The sequence below is a fragment of the Mycteria americana genome, chromosome 1 (assembly GCF_035582795.1).
Source record: "Mycteria americana isolate JAX WOST 10 ecotype Jacksonville Zoo and Gardens chromosome 1, USCA_MyAme_1.0, whole genome shotgun sequence".
Classification (NCBI taxonomy): domain Eukaryota; kingdom Metazoa; phylum Chordata; class Aves; order Ciconiiformes; family Ciconiidae; genus Mycteria; species Mycteria americana.
Window position 1 is genome coordinate 87,010,615 of NC_134365.1, and position 18,972 is coordinate 87,029,586.

At 47.8% G+C, this 18,972-nt stretch overlaps 1 protein-coding gene across 2 annotated transcripts; it reads right to left on the bottom strand.

The window, feature by feature from the left end:
- Positions 1–6,955: 6,955 nt before the first annotated feature.
- PEX5 (peroxisomal biogenesis factor 5) lies at positions 6,956–18,144 on the bottom strand. Of its 2 annotated transcripts, XM_075510483.1 has the most exons (15): positions 17,862–18,140; positions 17,315–17,350; positions 17,006–17,138; positions 16,158–16,292; positions 14,932–15,037; positions 13,611–13,701; positions 13,169–13,285; positions 12,691–12,783; positions 12,395–12,514; positions 11,711–11,854; positions 9,477–9,547; positions 9,092–9,307; positions 8,786–8,951; positions 8,436–8,593; positions 6,956–8,066 (listed from the first exon to the last, which is right to left on the bottom strand). In XM_075510483.1, exons 1-15 carry the CDS (start codon positions 18,009–18,011, stop codon positions 7,865–7,867), a joined length of 1,938 nt encoding a protein of 645 aa, XP_075366598.1. In that variant the 5' UTR covers positions 18,012–18,140; the 3' UTR covers positions 6,956–7,864. The 2 variants fall into 2 exon arrangements, with proteins under 2 accessions (XP_075366598.1, XP_075366589.1); XM_075510474.1 differs by lacking the exon at positions 13,169–13,285 and having other exon boundaries at positions 17,862–18,144.
- Between the last annotated feature and the right edge of the window lie 828 nt (positions 18,145–18,972).

Sequence of the window (18,972 nt, forward strand, 5' to 3'; positions counted from 1 at the left end):
AGAATTACTGACAGAAAGATTTAGGCTGGAAGGAATCTCTCTAGTCCAAGCCCTTGTTTACAGCAGAGCTACCACCAAACATGATCAGGTTACTCGGGGCCTTCTCCAGGTGATTTCTGAACAATTCCAAGGGTGGTGATTCCCCAGCTTCTCTGGCTGGGCTGAACGACCCTTGGGGTGAGAATTTTTTTTCCTTATTTTCAGTCAGAGTTTCCCCGTTGCCAGCTAAGACCATTGCCAGTTGTCCTTTTGCTGTGCACCTCTGAGAACAATCAGCCTTGTCTTCTCTGGGCTGAACAGAACCAGGACCCTCAGCCTCTCCTGGTACATGGCATGTCCAGTGCCGTGCAGTGGCCTGTGCGGGGCTCTGGCCACTGTTCATGTTTCTTTTGTAATGGGGCATCTGAAACATTTGGAGTATTCCAGATGTGGCCATGAGGGACCTCTAAGTCCCTCATGCAGAGAAGATGGGAATAAACTCTTCCCTTACTCTGCTGGCGGCTCCTGTCCTCATGCTGTGCAGTATACAGCTGGCCTTCTCCGACACACAATCGCATGATTAGCTCATGTTCAACTTCTTGTCCACCAACAGGACGGAGTGAGAAAGAGGCAACTCAGAGACAACTAAAATTCTTTCTCTGTGGTTGCATATACTAAATACCGTTAAGCTTGGGGTAGGGTAAAACCTTTATAGCAATAGACAGTGCAACAGCTACTCTTCAAAATGAGTATAAAAAAGGAGTAAGCTCGGTGGAAAAGAGCAGAAACAAGACACTCTTTTGCTCAGAGACTACATAAAAGTTTGAGTTAGGTGGTTGGGATGCTTTTTTGTTTCCTCGGAGCACTCTCTGAAGAGTTTAGAAGTGTGACTCAACTCTGTGAGTGTGAGAGGGTGAGTGGTTGAAATCATTATGAAAGCAAGGATGGCTGAGCAACCTCAGTGCTGAGAGAAGCACATGAGATAACATCAATGAAATACTAGACCCCTCGTGCAATTTCACCTCCTAACAGAATCAATTTGCAATCTTCTTATGCTTTTCTTGGGTTAGCAGCAACCTGTTCTCCTAACCGGTGACCCTACAGTGAAATAGTCATCCCGACTATTGAGTTCTGATTTCGGCTTTTCACGGCAACACTGGAAAAGGTAAAATGGTAGAAAAATCAAATTAACAACAAACTGCTTCCCCCTCCAGATCCTCTTCTGTTCCCACCCTTCTCCACCACAGTGGATACCTTAGTTTGTGTCTCAGTAATTAATCTTTTTATTCCTTACTTTATAATAAGGGGTTAAAATAAAATCACAAATGAACTGCATCTCCCCAGTTTCTGATTGCTATTTTGTCTGGTGGTTGTGGACTCAAGGCAGCTGGACACTGGTTTCTTTGTTTTGGAGGGGTTTTTGTGGTTGGAGGGGGTGATTTTTTGGGTTTTACTCTCTTAGCAGTTGTTAGGGCTGGTAAAGTAATTCTTCATCACAAAGACAGAGTCTCTTTCTCACTTTTGGCTCTAAGATTTCTATTTCTCAAACAAAACAGCCCACAAAAATGCAATATAGGAACATGCAACTGGACCACAGAACCCCAAGCTGTGAACAGCCTACCTACTAATAAATGCATTTACTACCAAACCCTTGAGGGAAAAAAGATGCCTTGTTTTTTGCCTAGCATGTATCTCACACAAACTCCCCCCCCCTTTTTTTTTTCTCTCTTTGTTTGCTACACTCCCCAATTGCCAGTGCTCAGTAAAGTGAACTGAACAACACTACTTTTTCAACAAAGACTAAAAGACGGACGATAGCATCCTATTGGATGAGTGCTGCATATCCACTCACAACACTGGGAGTGAGCTCTACAACAGATGTGCTCGAAAGAGAGGCACAGCAAATACAGACTGTCAAAAGCCTTATAAGTCCCACTTGACAAGACACAGAAGCCAGAAAGGAAAGGGAAGAGCTTTTCTAACTATTATTTCCTTCCCAAAGTCTCCCCTTCCCAGATAAAGGAAAAGGCAACAGACTGTCTGTGAATAATTGTTTTAGTTCAAAATGGCAGAAACCCAACTGGGTTGCTTTCTGTCCCCGTGTTTAATAATGGGTTTCCATGGGTTGCTAAGCTGGACTCCAGAAACACAAAGGCCCAGACTAATTAGACGCTTAGTAGCAGTGGAAGAAAAAAAAAAAAAAAAAACCCCCACAAACGCATCACAGACCCTCAAAAGGTCCTAGCTTCACAGCACCACATTTGGCTGGGAAAGCCTCTCCAGCTAACAAAAGTCGCATGTTCAGAAAATGCATCCAGCATTTTGTTCCTCTCATGTTTTATTAGCAGGTTGTGCTCCTAAACCCTTTAGTGGCCTGGTCCAAGCAAGAGTGTGACAGACACTGACCTGCCCTCGACTCAACACTAGGTGTCACTTCTACTTAAGAAATGCAACAGAGAAATTAAAAAGTTTCCAAAAAACCTACCCATCTCAGCATCTGATTTTCAGGGGATCTCTGTACCTACAACTCTTCGTAAAGTCATGGACAATTACAGAGTTGTAAGGTTTCACATGTCTCAAATCAGGCATCCAAAAGCATCAGAAAATACCAGACAATGCTTTGCCATACTAAGCATAATGGTGATCAGCAAAAGGTTTCTCTTCTTATCTTTTGTGGGAGCAAGGAAACACATGCCTATGTGAACAAGGGACTACCATGTGAAGAAGCTGCCAGAGTCTGCTCTGACAAAGTGGTCTGTCTTGCTGGCCTGTCTCTGTTGCTGCTTTGCTGCTGCAGGTGGGAGAGCTGCTGTGCTCCTTTCAGTCCTTCCTCAGTAGCAGACTTGCCTGCCAAAAGATTTCTGAGCATCGAGGACTGACTCAGAGGAGGAGAAAGAGGCATGGTGTTTGTGGTCAGGGTGCCGAGGCAGGCTAGGGCACAAAGGAAATACTGGCAATAATACAGTAAAAGTAGAAAAGATACAGAAGCGTGGGATACAGAGGTAGGGAAAGGGCTTCCCTTGGGGAGACGTGGACTGCACTAGAACCGCATTATTTGCTATGTCTTACAGTACCAGAAGTAGGAGACCACAAAGGAAGAGGTAGCAGGCTTAAAACAAAAGAAAATACTTTGTATATCTAAACACAATTCTGTGCATCCACAAGACATTGTAGAGACCAAAAGCACCACGTGGTTTAAAAAAATCAACAAAACACAGAGTAAATTCACCAAAGGCTATTAAACAAACATACTGATGCAACTTCTGGGTCAGGCAGTCTTTAAAGCAACAGATTCCTAGAGAATACGAGAGTACTCACTATATCTTGCCCTTACGCTCTTTCCATGAACACCCACTTCAGTTCACCATCCCTAGAGCATTCCTCTAGAGAAGGATCAGTCTGAGCCCCTTCCAGACTGGAAAGACTTCAGCACACACAGGCAGAGGTAGGAGCCTGGGACCCAAAACAAGAGATCGGGGGGTTGCAACTCAAGAAAACCCAGGATCATAATGAGGCTCAGCAGCTCAAGATGAAGAAACTGCAGTGGTAAAGCAGAGTATACAGTATACAGAAGCCAGAAAGGAAAGGGAAGAGCTTTTCTAACTATTATTTCCTTCCCAAAGTCTCCCCTTCTTGACAAGTATGGAAGCTAATAAGGAGCACTGTGGCTAGAGGTATAAGGATCTCAAAGCACAAATTTTCATTTGCTGGTACCTCCCAGCTGGGTGTTGAGTAAGGCCAACACCAAGAGACAAGAGATTCTAAGACTTCTTGGGGCCTTAAGCAGCAAATAAATAAAATACTGAAGGAAGAAATACAGCAGAAACATAGCAAGAAGCATGGGTGGAAGAACATGTACTGAACCATCCACTTTGACCACACGCCCAGTGCCCTATGAAAGATCTAGTTTGTGTCATGCGATACCCATGGATTTGGTAAAGAACAAAGAAGGGCCTGCTGGGATCCCTCACATACTTTCAGTGGTGATAGGCCCTGCCACTGTTCTGTACATTGGGGAAAGCACAAGAGGAGAAAGTACAGAAAGTACAAAAATTGCAGAGAATGATCATTTATAAGGCCCTCAGCTACCTGATCTAGCATTCAAGTCAGGCCTGTTGTGAGCAGGGCATTGGATTAGGGACCTCCAAACATCCCTCACTGCCTTACCTTTCTGTGAATCAAAAATGTTCAGTACCTGCTACCCACCCCCGCTGTACAACAAGGCTTGGCAACAGATGTGGATGTGGCTGGAAATGCAAACTAGAATCAAGATATTTACAGAGCCCCCATGCAAGCCGGGTTCAGAGGTGGCCAGAGACAGGATTGCAAAGGGCAGGCAAAAGGTTTGAACTGGAACCAGAATGCAGATACAATCAGTCAGCTGCTATTCCCTGCACCAACACTTCATTTCTGAAGACAGTTCTTAACGGGACAAGGTTAGACATGGTCTAGACAGAGGCAGCTCAATCTTCACTCAGCCCCGGATGACTGTTGCATTAAGAGTTACTGTTGCGTAGGAGTCTGAGGAGTGGCTGGGGGCGAAACCCTCCCGTTGAGTCACGAGGTTCAGATAGGACCCCCTTGCTTTCTAAACTCCTTCTCAGAGAGGAGTCTAGATGCGGCCAAGTCTGGTCTTAGTCTCAGACTTGGTCAACAGTTTATTTTCTAAGGACTGTATATGTAACCACTCATCAGAATCAATGTTTGCCTGTCAGAGCCCTCTCAGGGCTTTCACTGAAACAGCTTTGCAAAGTCGATTAAGGTGACAGTGTTAATTTGACAACGTTATAAGCCTGGTCGTGTTCAGCGTACTGAACTTCACAGTTACGGATTCACAAATAACGCGCTGCACCCCCAGTCTAGTCATGTTGCATGAACTATCACGGCCACACTAAAGAGTCTGGTCATGTTCAATGAGAACTATCACGGCTAGACTAATGAAGAGTGCAGTTTATTAGAGCAACAGGCACACAGGTTCTTTTGGATTACCGGTGATAAATTCACTGTCTGCAAAGCACATGCAAATACCAAGAGTATGAGTAACACCGCCGGCTACAAACACGTTAAAAGATAATAAAGTGACTCTATAGAGATTTCTAAGTTTCCCAGGGAGGCGCTTGGTATAACCAAGTGTTTGAATCTTACCCAAAGGTGTCCTGATGGGGGGGAAAGAGAGACTCAGCCCATTGACTGATCCCAGAGGTCAGAGTGGTACATGATGATGTCTTCCCTAACATTCTCTCTCTCTCAAGCTATTTTATACTATTTTTCACCTTTCAGGTGGAGCTTGAGTGACTCTAGTCATACATACCTTTGTTTAGGATTGGTGTAAAGTTTTCTCACTTCGCTTTTAAAGGTATAAGCTAGGAAAATTCAAAGCGCAAGCTCAGTGAGGGGTGGTCACACCTTGGAGGCGGGTAGCTTTTGGGATGGAGGTGTGTTTTGGTATTATAATGATGTTATAATAAGCAAAGTTCACCATAAGGACAGCATTTTGTCAAAAACATGACAGGCTGTTGGCCCAAGGTAGCAAATATGCAGCTTATCAGTTCTATAATACCTCTGAGTTCCCATATAATCGCAGAGCCTGGCCGCGGTATCTCCATACCGCTCCATCCTCCGAGCAGTACCTCTTAAAAGTCAACACACCAAGTTCCCCTGGCGTTACCGATGTCTAAGGTTACAGGCCTAGGGAACTTCCATGGAACAGATTCCTTGCATGTCAGCCGCACTCCACCTGGGAAGCTTCTTCAATGCTGTGCCTTACCTAAAAGTGTGAATATAAGTTTAATTTCTAAGTCACCTCAGCAATTATCCCACAGGGACTAAATAGGGACTAGTGTCTATGTGAAGATCTGGCCTCAGCAAAGGTAGCACAGATGCTGTGAGATGATTTAAAGTGGGAGAGAAGGAAGAAAATAAGAACCATTTACAGGGAAAGAGAACAAATGGTGACAGCCCACTCTAGCTGCAGGGACAGGAGGGGATGTGTGATAGGAAAGGACATCAAGCACAAAGTCAAAAGATTAAGCCAAACAGCAAGGGAAATAGAGACAACTAGGAAGCCAAGGAGAGGAGAAGCACTAATGGCACTTGAGGATGAGAAAAAGGGAAGGCCAAGCAGTGATAATGGGAGTGTGAACAGAGAGGAATGTGATGCAGCAAAGAGGCAAAGGAAATTGGTGGTGAGAGGGACAGCAGAGAACTGGAGAAGGGAGAACACCTGGACAGAAGATGAGAAACAGCACAGGCACTAATGTTTTCTTTTGCTGAGCAGAGAACCACCTGACAGAAGGACTGAGATCAGTAAAAAACAAAAGACATCTCTGACCAGGAGCAGTGTTTCCCTTCCTTTTAGCACAAGCAGCAAATTGTTTTGCATGCATTACAGCAATTTCAGAACAGTGCATGTTAAGGTTTCAGTGCCACAGGGCTGGATGGGAGACACAGAGGAAGCTAGAGCTCAGAAAACATACAGCAAGAACTATTCTCTGCACGCGCTTTCTGCTCCTGATTGTTATAGTAGCGAGAGAAAAACAAGCCTGTGAGGTAGAGGTATGAAGAAAAGGTGTCTGGTGGAAGAAGGGTAAGTGCTCTGCCTAAACCCCCAGTCTTGATTAGTGCAGCAGTCAGGTTCCTCAAAGAGGTAATAAAATGTAACACAACTTGCCTCACTGCAGATGGCAAGAAAATGAAACAAAGTGCTTCACTGACCCCTAAACCTAAGCAAGGAAAAAGAGAGCTTTTGGCACAGGGAAGCTCTTCTGCTGGCTCACAGAACTGAAGCCTGAGGCTACAGCAAAATGAGGTCCTTCAAGCTTCATTTGCATATGAGCTATCAATAAAACAAAACCTGGGTCAAAAGGGGAGACAGAAACTGAGACTGATCTATCTTTTGAAAACCAATGGGCTTATACCCCCCCAAGATCTATACTACCGACTGCATGCAACTCCAACAGAGACACAGAGAAAGATGTCATTTTGGCAATTTTAATTCTCCCCCCTTCATTATACAAAATACTTTACAATTAAAAAACATTTTCCCCAATAGAATCATATACAGATATTTATAATTAACAAGATTCAGTTACACACAAGATGGGGAACTTCTGCACAAAGGAAAACAATAACAGATGATCAAGTGAAAATTAAGACTTGACCCTTTCCCCACCATATGAGCGTTACATTTTAGACTTCTATTCTTATCACATTCCTTCAAGTCTGAACTCTGGGATCTCCTCTTACCCTGACAGGCTAAGGGCCTCCACCTGTGTCCCTAGCATAAGTACAATACTCTGCTCTTAAAAGGTTAATGAAGAGACAGTGAGAAACTACCACCTGGTTGTACCATGAAGTTACCAGTACCCAGAAAAGGGGACTGCTGCCCCCAGTTTCTCTAGCAACCCACATATACACACATGCAAGCACATACATGGGAGAAGCATGCTCAAAACCCAGAATTTTTCACCCTTTCACCAAACAGCAATCCCACCCCACCAAAGCAACCTGCACTCGAGACGCGTCCAAGCAGGTAGTTTCTGCAGAATGGCTATCATAAGGTCTCATAGCCAAGCTGGGCATTACTGCAAATGCAGTCTGGCGAGAGGGCTGGATGTTGCGGTCTTCCCCACTTTGATGATTTGCCTACCAGCAGAGTGTCAGTCAGTCATGGAGGTGAAAACATGAACCGCTCAGAGATGCTCGGGCTACAACGGACAGGTAGGGGAAGTTGCACGCTTCAGCAGGAGGTCCTTGAAAAAACAGTTGCCAATGATTTGCCCTACCAGAGCAAAAATATGTGTGAACCCTAGTGAACATTTTCTCTCTAAGAAGGTCACTGCTGGGCTGGGCCAACCCTGCACTCACAGGGGAGCCCATCCCAGAGTCACTGCTGGAGGCCAAATGCCTGAAGCAGTGTGGGAAGATCACGGGCATCAGCTGCCCCATACAGGTCACTCTGCCCCAGCATGGAGAGGGCCATGCGGAGGGTGCTCCAGATGTTGTCAGACATAGCGCCTTGCTGCCCCCGCGGACCTCGGCTCTTCTGCTGCATGTGCAAAGCCTCTAAGAAGTGCTCCACAGCCTCACTGTCAACATGAGAACATACACATGCTTACTGGAGAAGATGGTACATCTCATACTCCCTCCCCCATTTGCTTCTAAAGTACTTCCCCTCCAAAACAGTTTCCTCCTCTTCACCAGACTCTGCCCTGCTCCAGAACCATCAGACATCCCCCTTTTCCTTCTTAACAGAAACTGTAGTCCAGATGGCCCCTACTCCAACTGCATCTGCATGACACTTCGCTCTCAGGGCAGAGTCCACACACTCGCTCTGCTCTTCTATGCCAAGGGAAGGCTACAGGCAGCATGGCACTGCCCTAGTAACCTATCACAGTCTCTCCCACAAACACATGCACAGTCATGGATCACAGCAGATCTGCCCACCCTATGCTCACCGGTGGGCGCCTAAGTTGATGCAACTGATCCCCAAGTTGTAGCGAGAGCGGATGTATCCTGGCTGGAGCTCCAGTGCCCGACGATATGCAGCCACAGCTTCCTCACTCCGATTCCCATTGGCCAGGGTGGCACCGAGCTTGTTCCATAAAAGATGGTCCTGCAGGAGGGGTCAGAGAGAAAGGGCTGAGATAAACTGGACCTTTTTAAGCTCCAAGCCAACCCTCCCCCCATGTGTCTGTCTTATTCCTCCTCTCCAAAAAAGTACCTCTCATACAAGCAGCACCTCCACCCAAATCTTCACCCATAAACCTCTAGGTACCTCCAGCATCCACAGTCTGCCCTTTCTTACATTTGGGCGCACACTGAGTGCAGCACTGAAGCAATCCACAGCCTTCTCGTACTCGCCACTAAGGTTGAAAAGGACACCCAGGCCACACTGAACATCAGGATCCACAGTCGAGGGGTTGCTGCGCACAGCTGCTAAGAACAGCTCTTTCACCTCCATGAACAGTGAGCTGGCAAAGCACAGAACAAGGATATTGGTGTACTGTGGAGAGAGCTGGCCTTGGGTTGCTCTCCCTGCTCCAGCCTGGAGCAGTCCCAACCCTCCAAGAAGCCTTCCAGCTGAAGGCTGAAATTTGTAATCCTGACTCACTCAGACAGCAGGGAACCCAGGACACGCTTGGAAGGCCCCAGGTTTGTCCCTGAGACACTCTCCTCTGGTTCCTTCTCCAGCAGGTGGGCATAGTCCGGCTTATGGCGTAGCCAGTCCCGCAGGGTCTCACACGCCTGCTTCTGCAAGGACTCGTTGGTGAAGCTGACCGCTAAAGCCATAAGTGCCATGAGGTTCCCAGGCTGCAGTTCCAAGCACCTGCAGGTCAAAGAAACAAAGGCAAACACAGTATTAAATCAGTCTGGGAGACACCCAGATACAGGAGGTAACACAATCAAGACAGAGCACGCCATGCTAGCCATACAGTCCTTGTGGCACTGTGCACTAGACAAGGAGCCATGCTCAGAAGCTCTTCTGCAACACTCACTGTCTGAGAGCACTAATTGCCAAAAGCTCCTGTTCATTCTCTGCTTGGGTGGTTCCCAGATATTGCCAGGCCTGGAGAAGATAAAGATGCACAAAGTCAGATTTCTTCACACCCAGAGAAAAAGATCAGCCAATAAACCAGACACAGAGATTAAATCCACCATGTTATCCCATGCATTTTTAGAGTGAGACCAAATATATGCAGGTATACACATTAGCCACAGATATAAGTTTCTCTCAAAAGACATATAGACTTTATGGCACATAGGTCCTCAAGGCCAATAAAACTGACATTATTACAGTGAAAAGAAGTGAATGTCTACCTGGAGATCTATCATAAAGCAACTGTTGGCAGTTTTACACTTGTAAGTCACAGAATCTCCACTTTTAACTTCTAACTGTGTCAAACAGCAGAGGAAGGTGGGAAAAACAGATCTCATTTCTTAAGAACAAAATGGCATAGCAGGAGTGCTAATAATAAGAGACCCCCAAGGTAGGCAGCTGTATATACTTGTGCAGTGGTTCACTAGCAAGTGACAATCTTGGGGAGCTGACCGTCAGACCTGAAAGTAGAAGCACTGTTATTTTACTGAATCTTCACCATCATGACACCCGTACATGAAAACCACTTCCATCTCCAGGCTGCTGACATAGGGAATATTTAATTAAGGCACTAAATCCAAAGTACCTGTTCACTTTATGTTGACAACCACACCCCTTGCTCGAAAATAGGCTAGACAGTTGGCAGGATTGTCAGCATGAAGTACCCACTTTTTGAACGTAAGTCACAAAATGCAGTATCCACTGTCTCAAGGAAGGAAATTGTTTCATTAGCAAAGACCCAGACACACTGCACAAGCCACCACAAGCAAGAGGCAATCTACTGTTTCAAATTTCTAGTACCTCACCATATAGCTAGCTGCAACTCAAGAAGAGCTGACCAGTGATAACTGCATAGTGTTCTGCAGGCAGAAAGAGCTGAGATTCAAGGTAACGTTGTGATTTGGACAAAAGCAACCATGACATTTCCTTCAGAGCAACTGTTCAAGTCTATTTGATCACTGTACCATTTGTGAAGTCTTGACTTCTCCTGTACTTTCTGCAGAGTCACAGCAGAAGAATTCAGAATGTTTTCAATACAGCTAGCCAGAACTGGCCCAAGATTTTTTCCCCTAAGGTTTCACCTACCTCTCCATTAGGCTCAGCCTGCAGCCCACACTGCCTATGAAAAGAGAGTGCCAATTCTAAAGCAATATTAGCAACACCTTTTGACCACTCTAAAGCTAACGTAGATCTCCAAAACCTCTGCTTACTTTACACCTACTCCCAGTACCCTAGAAAGTTAGATGCCTGTATTCGCAGAAGCCAAGAACCTCTGTTCTGAGACGTCACTCTCATCTAAGCCTCAGGATTAACAAATTAGGTATTTCCAATCATATACAATTAGCAGGGCTTGAATCAGACGCACTGAGAATCCAGCATCCCTAGGTCCTTGAGGCAGGCACTCCAGAAACGGACAACATGGATGTATTTGCATTCTTCCTCTTCCTCCTGAGAATATCCACATCCTCTACCTCTGGAGAAAGGCACACAGACTATTCCATTTCTTAATCCATCCTGCAGAAACTGAAGTGCTTTATGGAAGTAAGTATTCACTGAATTAGGGGCTGGAAACTTGTCTTCCATACAAAACTCATTCTCTGGCCCACAGCTTCAAATGAAGACTGTGAAGAAACCCAAGCCATCTCTCTCAACTCTTTTGGGTTACATCTTCTCCTGGCATCTTGATGGAAGACCTAACCAGGACCCCTAGTCTAAAGAGCTGCTCAGAATTAGTCTTTAATACAGATATTGAAAGCAGTTATCTGCCATAAGGCTCTCCAAACTTGCAATGCCAATAAAGACTGCCACAGAAGCAACTTAAGAGATGAGAACTCCTTGTCTTGGCTCCATGCACAGTCTCATGTGCTCCAAAAATTTTACACAGCTCCGGGCCAGAGCCTTTGCGCTTTTTGTAACTGGCCTTAGTCATAAACCTCCTCTCCCACAGCCCTGCTGGGGATTCACATATATCAGCTACATACTCAGAGCCACAGAAAAATGGGATGTTTTCATACACCCTGCACAGCTCCTATTACTGAAGTGAGTTTTCTACACACACCCTGACACCTCACAAGGGAAGGATCCAAGTAGCAGGACACCTGGCCAAGGCCTCTCATCTCTGCTCTCACTCACCTCCATATGATCTGGCTTCTGTTGCACTGCAGCCTCAAAGAGCAAGACAGCATTGGGGAGGTCACCTTCCTCCAAGCGCTTCCGCCCCTCTTCAAATGCATCTGGGTGATCTCTCATGGGATTATCTTCCTCAAACTGGTAACCCTAGCAGGGAAAACAGACAGGGGCTAATGCTAGGAGAGGCTTAGGGAGAAAAGCACTCTCTACAGTACAGCACAGTCTAGTCTTGCTGTATCAGAAACACTCAAACTGCAGACCAGCCAGCACCTCATCCTCTCTGCTAGCTTGTAGCAGATCAGAGAACAATGGCTCTTCTTCCTGCCTGCTCTGTGCTGAAAAATTCCCCAAAACAGACCTGGAATAAGTTGCAACAGACACTAAACATCGGGGGTGGGGGGAGGGCAACAATACTTGCACTCATTGCAAAGAATCCCAGCATTAACTGGTATTTGGCATTGGACAAGAACTAGACAGCATTTGCAGCCAAGCACAAGTGAAAACAGTATTTGTTCAACCCCTAGCTGATCTGAGATGAGGGTGCAAGCGACAGCAAAAGATCAGTGTGAAAAGGAATCCTAGCAGCATTTGGGGTCTGTGGAGCTCACCTGCGAGGCAGACATACTGCCAGTCTCCTCAAGGCAGTCCATCACAGTGCTAGGGCTGAGAGACCCTGTTCTCTATTACCTTGTCATATGATGAGGAGCTGAGGTCTTCATAATCAGAGAGCCAAGGGTGAGCCTCTGCATCTCTCTTAGCCATCTCCTCCCATTCTGCCTGGAGTTTGTCCCAGAAGTCCACATCTGACTGAAGGGAGAACAGAATATGACAAGAGTACCTCAACCATAAACTGAGCGCTATAGACACCCCAGAGAACACCCTCTTAAATGTCTGTAGCCCTCCCCACAGCATACAAAGGAGAGAGGTAACCCTACCATGGGCTCTCAGTTGGTACCCCAGCCCTCCTCCTCCATCAGCTTTACCTCCACAGCAGTCTTTGCCTGCTCAAATTCCGTATCAAGAGTTGACACGTTCCCAGATCGCGCAAATTGATCCACCCAGGCATCGGATGCCCCCTGGGAGTTTGGAAACAGAAACACACCTTTCTTTTTAGAATTTGGCAACCTCAGGGCATATCCCAAAACAGCAGGAGGGTCTGTGATGACCCCTCCTCCCCATCAGCAATAACTGATGGCCTGTAAAATGGAAAAGAGCTCATTTGGATATCCCCTTCCTCCCAGGTGCTACAGGAGATGAGAAAACTCACACTGCCCAAATACCTTTCCAGCTTCTGGCTAGACTCTGGTAAGAAGAGCCCAACAGCACCTCCCTCGCCTCCCCCAGCCTAGTCATTAGTAGAGCACTGCTGAGAGTTGGACTTGCCATTCTCCCTCGCTCCCAGACTGTGCACTGTGGCAAAAAGCTTTCCTCCTTCAGAGCACATAGGGTGGGGGCTCCTACCTGCTGCTGTATAAACTCAGCTGCCCATTGCTCTGCCTGATCTTGGTCTCTGTGGGTCACCTGATTAGCTTCAATCGATACCCTCCCATCTCCAATCTGGCGGACAAACTTTAGGAACTGTGGCAGAGAAATGAAACAAGGGTGGAGCTGGGCAGATGCTTTGCGAACAAGCCCTCTGCCCATGCCCCACTCCTTCACTAAGAGGACTTCTCTCTGCAAAGTGAGCACAAAAGGCCCAAAAAGGTGGCGAGGGCAGGACTTCACCAGAGTCATGTGGTAGAGATGGATAATATCTAGAGTGGATTGAAGGGTTCAACTTCAGAGAAGAGATGGAAACACGGGACAGTAGGAGGCTTTATTCCTTTACTGTCTTCCTCCTTCTCAATTCCCCACACCCCTTATTCAGACTAGATATGTCAGCCCCAGGCAGGGAATTTCTTACCTCAGAATTCTTGAGTTTTGGATCATCCACTTTAGAGAGGAAATCACTAACAGTTTTCTTAAGATCATCCTCAGGCTGATATTCCTCATACCTGTGTTCAGAGGCAGTAAAAGGGAAAGAGATAGCCTAATACCAGGCAACAGTGAACTCTTTCACTAACAACAGTCCACACGATGGGCCAGACAACAGTATTGAGGGACACAACCCCTCCTCAAAGACTCTGGGATTCTCTTAAGTGATTCAGTACCTTTATCCATCTGTAAAAATGCAAAATTACTACTAGGTTACCTGTGCAAGTGACTGACACAAACAGTAGCAGAATTAAACAATTACAGTGACAGCACAGTTCTGCAGAACAGTCTGGATTCCTTGGCAAGCTCACATGCTATCAGACATTGCAAGTTTTAGCACTACCAAAAACAAGGTCACATATCTAGGAACAAAGAAAGTAGGTCATGCTCATGGAAGAGGAACAGTGTCTTGGAAAAGCATCAACTCTGCAGAGGATTGAGGGCTCATAGCAAGCACACACCTCAATATGTTGCCTGGCTTACAGCAGGATAGGACCAGTTCCAGGTGTTACCACTACATTCAATCTTGGTGAAGTCTTTGGAACTGGCAGCAATGACTCAAGAATGTCCATATTTGCAGAAAGCTATCAGAAAAGGCAAGAGCCAGGAGGAAGGAGAATCCAAATATGCAAAATCTCTTTTAGGGAAAGATCTAAGAAGCCCAAATTACTTGCTTGTGTTTTGCTGCTTTAACTGAAAAACTTGACTGTAGTCAACAGGTACCTATACAGAGAAGATCCATAGTAGTAGACTTTTTTAATCTACCATGCAAAACCACACGAAAATAATACCTGGAAGGCTAAATCTAGAAATATGCAGAGGAAAGGCTGGAAGTGGTTTGTCAGATAGGGAGAATAAAGTGATGAAACTTTACAACTAGTAGAGTCTAGTACTTGAGATCTTTATATCTAAAAAAAGCATCTTTTATGGAAAAAAGTTCTGCTTGGTTACGAGTTCCTGAACTCACTCCTGAAATCACTTTAAGGAGCTTTGCATTAGGCATGAGATTATGTTGGCCTACATGATCACAATATCTTCCTGGAACTAGAAAACAGAAAAGCTAGGATCTCTTAAAAACTTCAGTCTCCAAGCATTGTTTCCTCCTTTCTCTGAAACCAAAGGCCTGAGAACATCAATTCAGGTTAAATGACTCAAAAGCATTCAGGCCCTAGCAGATCTCTATCACCTATCCAAACTTCACCTACCCAAGTGCCTAGCAGCAATAACTAGTCTTGAGAAGACAAACTCACCATTTATCCGCCAAAGACTGGTCTTCTGATTCCCCAAGCCACAGTTTCTCCTCCGACTGCTCTAGGTATTCTTCTGCCCACTTGGCAGGAGACACAGACAGTGGATCTGCATAGGATATCAGAAAGAATGGGGAGGAGAGCAAGATAGGCAGACCATCATTCAAATTAACTTCAGGTTTTGCTCTATCCACTTTACACACAGTAAGCTAACATACAGAGAAGGCCTCTTCAAAGAAAGATTGTTTACACTTGTTCCTTCCAACTTTGTTTATTCTGATCTAAAAATCAAGCCTTAGGTTCAGACTGTGTATTAATACAGATGCCACTGCGGTGCCAATAACATTATGATTTTCTACTTTAATTTCACAACTTGTCTGCTCCATGTGGGATACTAGGTAGGTCAAGAAAATTAGCAATGCATTACAACTCTCTGTCAAAAGCACAGCATACAAAGCACTAGGTTTTCATCAGAACTTTCTCAAAGACCTTTGTAAATGCTGATTTATATTCCCAGAAGTATAAAGATTGAAGGTCAAAGAATGGGACTACCTGGCTCTCTACAGTGGCCACTCCTGGAGAAGAGAATAGCATCTATTTAAATCTTACTCATAACTTCCAGATTAGGTCATGGATGGTAACAGGACCCTATTCCAGCCCCAGCTCTATACACAATGCAGGATGGCTTTTCAGATAAACTACTGGCTTGCTCGAAATAGAAAGCTTAACCCTGGGGCCAGAAACATTCACTTTGCACATTTCGAAGGTGCAACATCCCTGTACCTCCATGAACTGACAAAAAGTATTTGGCCAAAGCACACTAAACAATATTTACCTTTGTACCAAAGGCAAATTTAGCCTTAAGAAAGGGAATTAGAGAATATGTAAGCAAGAAGCAGTACCAGTCCATCTCCAGAATTTGCATCAGTTGAATCATAATAATTTTATAAAAGCAGTTTGAATAGCCTGCTTCTCCTAAGTTCTCCAAGTAACCTAAGCTAAAAACAAAAGACCCTTACACCTGAATAAAAGCTTCCACACCACATTGTTCACAATTTGGCTAAGCCATCGCAAAGCAGCTTCCCCCCCCCCCCCGTTAAAGCTGCTACAGCAAACACTGACTGCTGGGCCCAAAGCATTACTCCAATTTCACATTCAGTAACTCTCCACTATACACAGGCATGTGACTGGGCAACGTCTTCACAGTAATTCCAAAAGGGATCCTTCACCTGTCACTTCAGCAATGAACTCCTGTGACCAGTCAGCCTCGTTGTAATCTGGAGAGACATCACCAGCACTATCTGCTGCAGCCAAGAATTCCTGGGTCCAGTTTTCAGACAGTGCCAGGGCTGCCACACCTGGAGCTACAAGAAGGAGGAAAAAAAAAAAACCCCAGAAGTGACGACTGGAAGACTCAAAGGCATCATTTAAGTGTTCCAGGCTAGCCCTCACCATCTCTGATCTTTCCCCTTCTCTTTGTTAGAATAAAATCACAGAAAGATTCCACTTGGAAGGAATCTCTGGAGGGGTTGCTAGTGATCTCACTGCAGGTTAACACTAAAGCAAGAGATTAGGTCGCTCAGGGCATTTGTGAGGTAACTTCTGAACTTGTCCAAGGCTGGCAATTCCCCAGCCTCCCTAGGCACCTGTTCCGGTACTGAACCACCCTCCAAGGGAAGAAATGTTTCCTTACATCTAGTCAGTTGCCCTTTCCGCAAGTTGTGTCCATTGCCCCTTGTCCTTTTGCTGTGTATCTCTGTGAAGATCCTGGCCATGGCTGCTGAAGACAGCAACTAGACACCCCACCCCCCTGCCCCATAGACTCCTCTTCCCCAGGCTGAACAAACCCAGTTCCCTCAGAGTTTCCTCTTATACCATGTATTCCAGTCCCTGAACACCTTTACTGATCTCCACCAGACTTGTTCCAGTATGTCAGTGTACTGGGAAGCCCAAATCTGGAAACAATACTCCAAATACAATTTCACAAGTGCTGAATAGATGGGAACCACCCTGGCTAGGAGCTTAACCATAACACCAACATCTTTTCCAGCTCTCCGCCTACTCTAGCTCCCCTCACCTCGCTGAGGGGCCTGTCGGAAGCTTGACTGTTCAATCTCTTGCATCTCAGCCAACAGGTCATCCATCTTAAAGGTCTGGGGTGCACGGGACAGTAAAGGGGCATTCTGCTCTTGCAGGAACTCTCCAACCAGCTGCCAAAGACAGAGATGGATTACAAACATAGCATAGAAGATGAGCAGGCAGAGCCATGGAGCATGACAGAAAGAAATGGGCTTGTCAGAAGGAAAGATTAATATCAGGTAAGGGGAAAAATAGCAAACAGTGTTGATGAGAAAAGCAGTAAGGAGATGCATCAATCTGTTCTTACCTCATCTTCAGTGGCCACTCCCAGTGGCTTGGATACCTACAGGGAATAAGTGGGCAATTATCCCAACAGCTTTGACCCCACACCTCATGACCCAATTAGGTTACATCTTCCTCTTCCTTGAGCTTAGGCTGTCAGGATTTTCTTGCGTTAGCTGGCTGCTTATGTGGAAGCTTAAGGAGCAGGAATACCTTGAGTGATACTGTCCAACCCCCCTCTCTCCACTTTCTGGATTAGGGCCTGTGACAGTAAGGCATATAGCACACCAACATCCTCTGAGTAGCCACCAACATCCTCTGAGTGCCCATAAACGCCACTTCCATAAACAGGCCCTCACCCCACAACCCTGCAGGACAAATCAGGTGACCCCATGGCCTCTTTCCCCAGAAAAAAGCAACACTGCACCTATCCGCACCAACAGTCCCCAGTACTGCTCACCCCACACCCCCCTTTTCAGCCAGCACATCCCTATCCCATGCTGACTGACCCAGTCGCGGGCAGGCCCCACATCCAGCCCCTGCTCAGCAAGCGAGCAACCGGCAACACTCACGGCTGCAGCTCCGGGAGCCCCAGGGGGCCAGGCCAGCGGGCCCTGAAGTCCTTCCTGCCGCAAGGCTTTGTCCTGGGTGAAGTGGCCGGCCAGCTTCACGAGGGGGTTGCAGCCCCCACACTCCGGTTCCACCAGCTCCCTCATGGCCATGGCGCCAGGCAGGGAGGGAGGGAGGGTCGGCGCCAAACCCCACCGAGCCTGCACCTGGCCCCGGGGCGGCACAGACACCGGGTGAACGCCAGGCAAAGCGACCGGCTGCCGGGGGCGCCCGGCCCCGGGCCCCGGGCCCTGACCCAGCCGCCACCCGCCAGCCCTCCCTCCCCTGCGGGCCCGGGAGCCTGCGGGGGGAGGCCGGGCACCGCCTCCGCCTGCCCGGGCGGGGAGGCCCCGAGCTCAGGCCAGAGCCCGCACGGGCGGGGGCCGGGCTCAGAGGCATGCCGTCACAGCGCCAGCTCCCCCGCCGGCTCCCAGCGCGGCCGAGCGCAGCCCGGGCGGGCACAGCTGCCATGGCCAGGAAGAGCCTCTGCCCTCCTGGGGACCGGGACCCCCCGGCTCCCTCCGCCCTTGCCCCAGCCCCCGCCCGCCGCTGGGCCGGGCCGGCCCGGGAGAAGACAGCCGGTCGCCAGGACGGCAAGGCCGCGGCCTCCCCAACGAGCCCCGCACCCCCGCCCACCCCTCCCGCCAGCCGCCCGAGCGGCAGGACCCCCGCCCCGCCCCAGCACTCCACTCCCCGCCCCACGCGGGCGGAGGGGACGGCACGGAACAGCTCGGCCGGGCTCCCCCCGCCCGGCACCGTACCTGAAGCTGCTGAGGCTCGCAGGGCTCACGGGGTGGGGGGCGGGGCCAGCTCTTAAACGGCCAGGCACCCCGCGAGCGCCGCACCAGAGCGCCTTAAAGGGCCAGAGTCGCGAGAGCTGCCAGCGCCTGGAGGACTGCCCCGGCCCCGGCCCCGGCCCCGGCCCCGGCCCCGGCCCCGGCCCCGGCCCCGGCCCCGGCCCTGGCCCAGGTCCGGCCGCTCGGGTCCCTCCCGGCGCCCGCGGGACAGGGGCGGGCCGCCGCCCGGTCTCCCCGCAGCAGGCGACATGCCGATGCAGCTGGAGCTCGCCCGGGC

Bases quoted from the DNA above. Each gene is read 5' to 3' on its own strand.
- PEX5 (XM_075510483.1), bottom strand. From the start codon at position 18,011: ATGGCCATGAGGGAGCTGGTGGAACCGGAGTGTGGGGGCTGCAACCCC. The intron at 17,139-17,314 runs GTAAGAACAGAT...TGTCTTTGGCAG, and splicing joins GAGTGGCCACTGAAGATGAG to CTGGTTGGAGAGTTCCTGCA. The intron at 16,293-17,005 runs GTGAGGGGAGCT...TCCTTCTTGTAG, and splicing joins CCGACAGGCCCCTCAGCGAG to CTCCAGGTGTGGCAGCCCTG.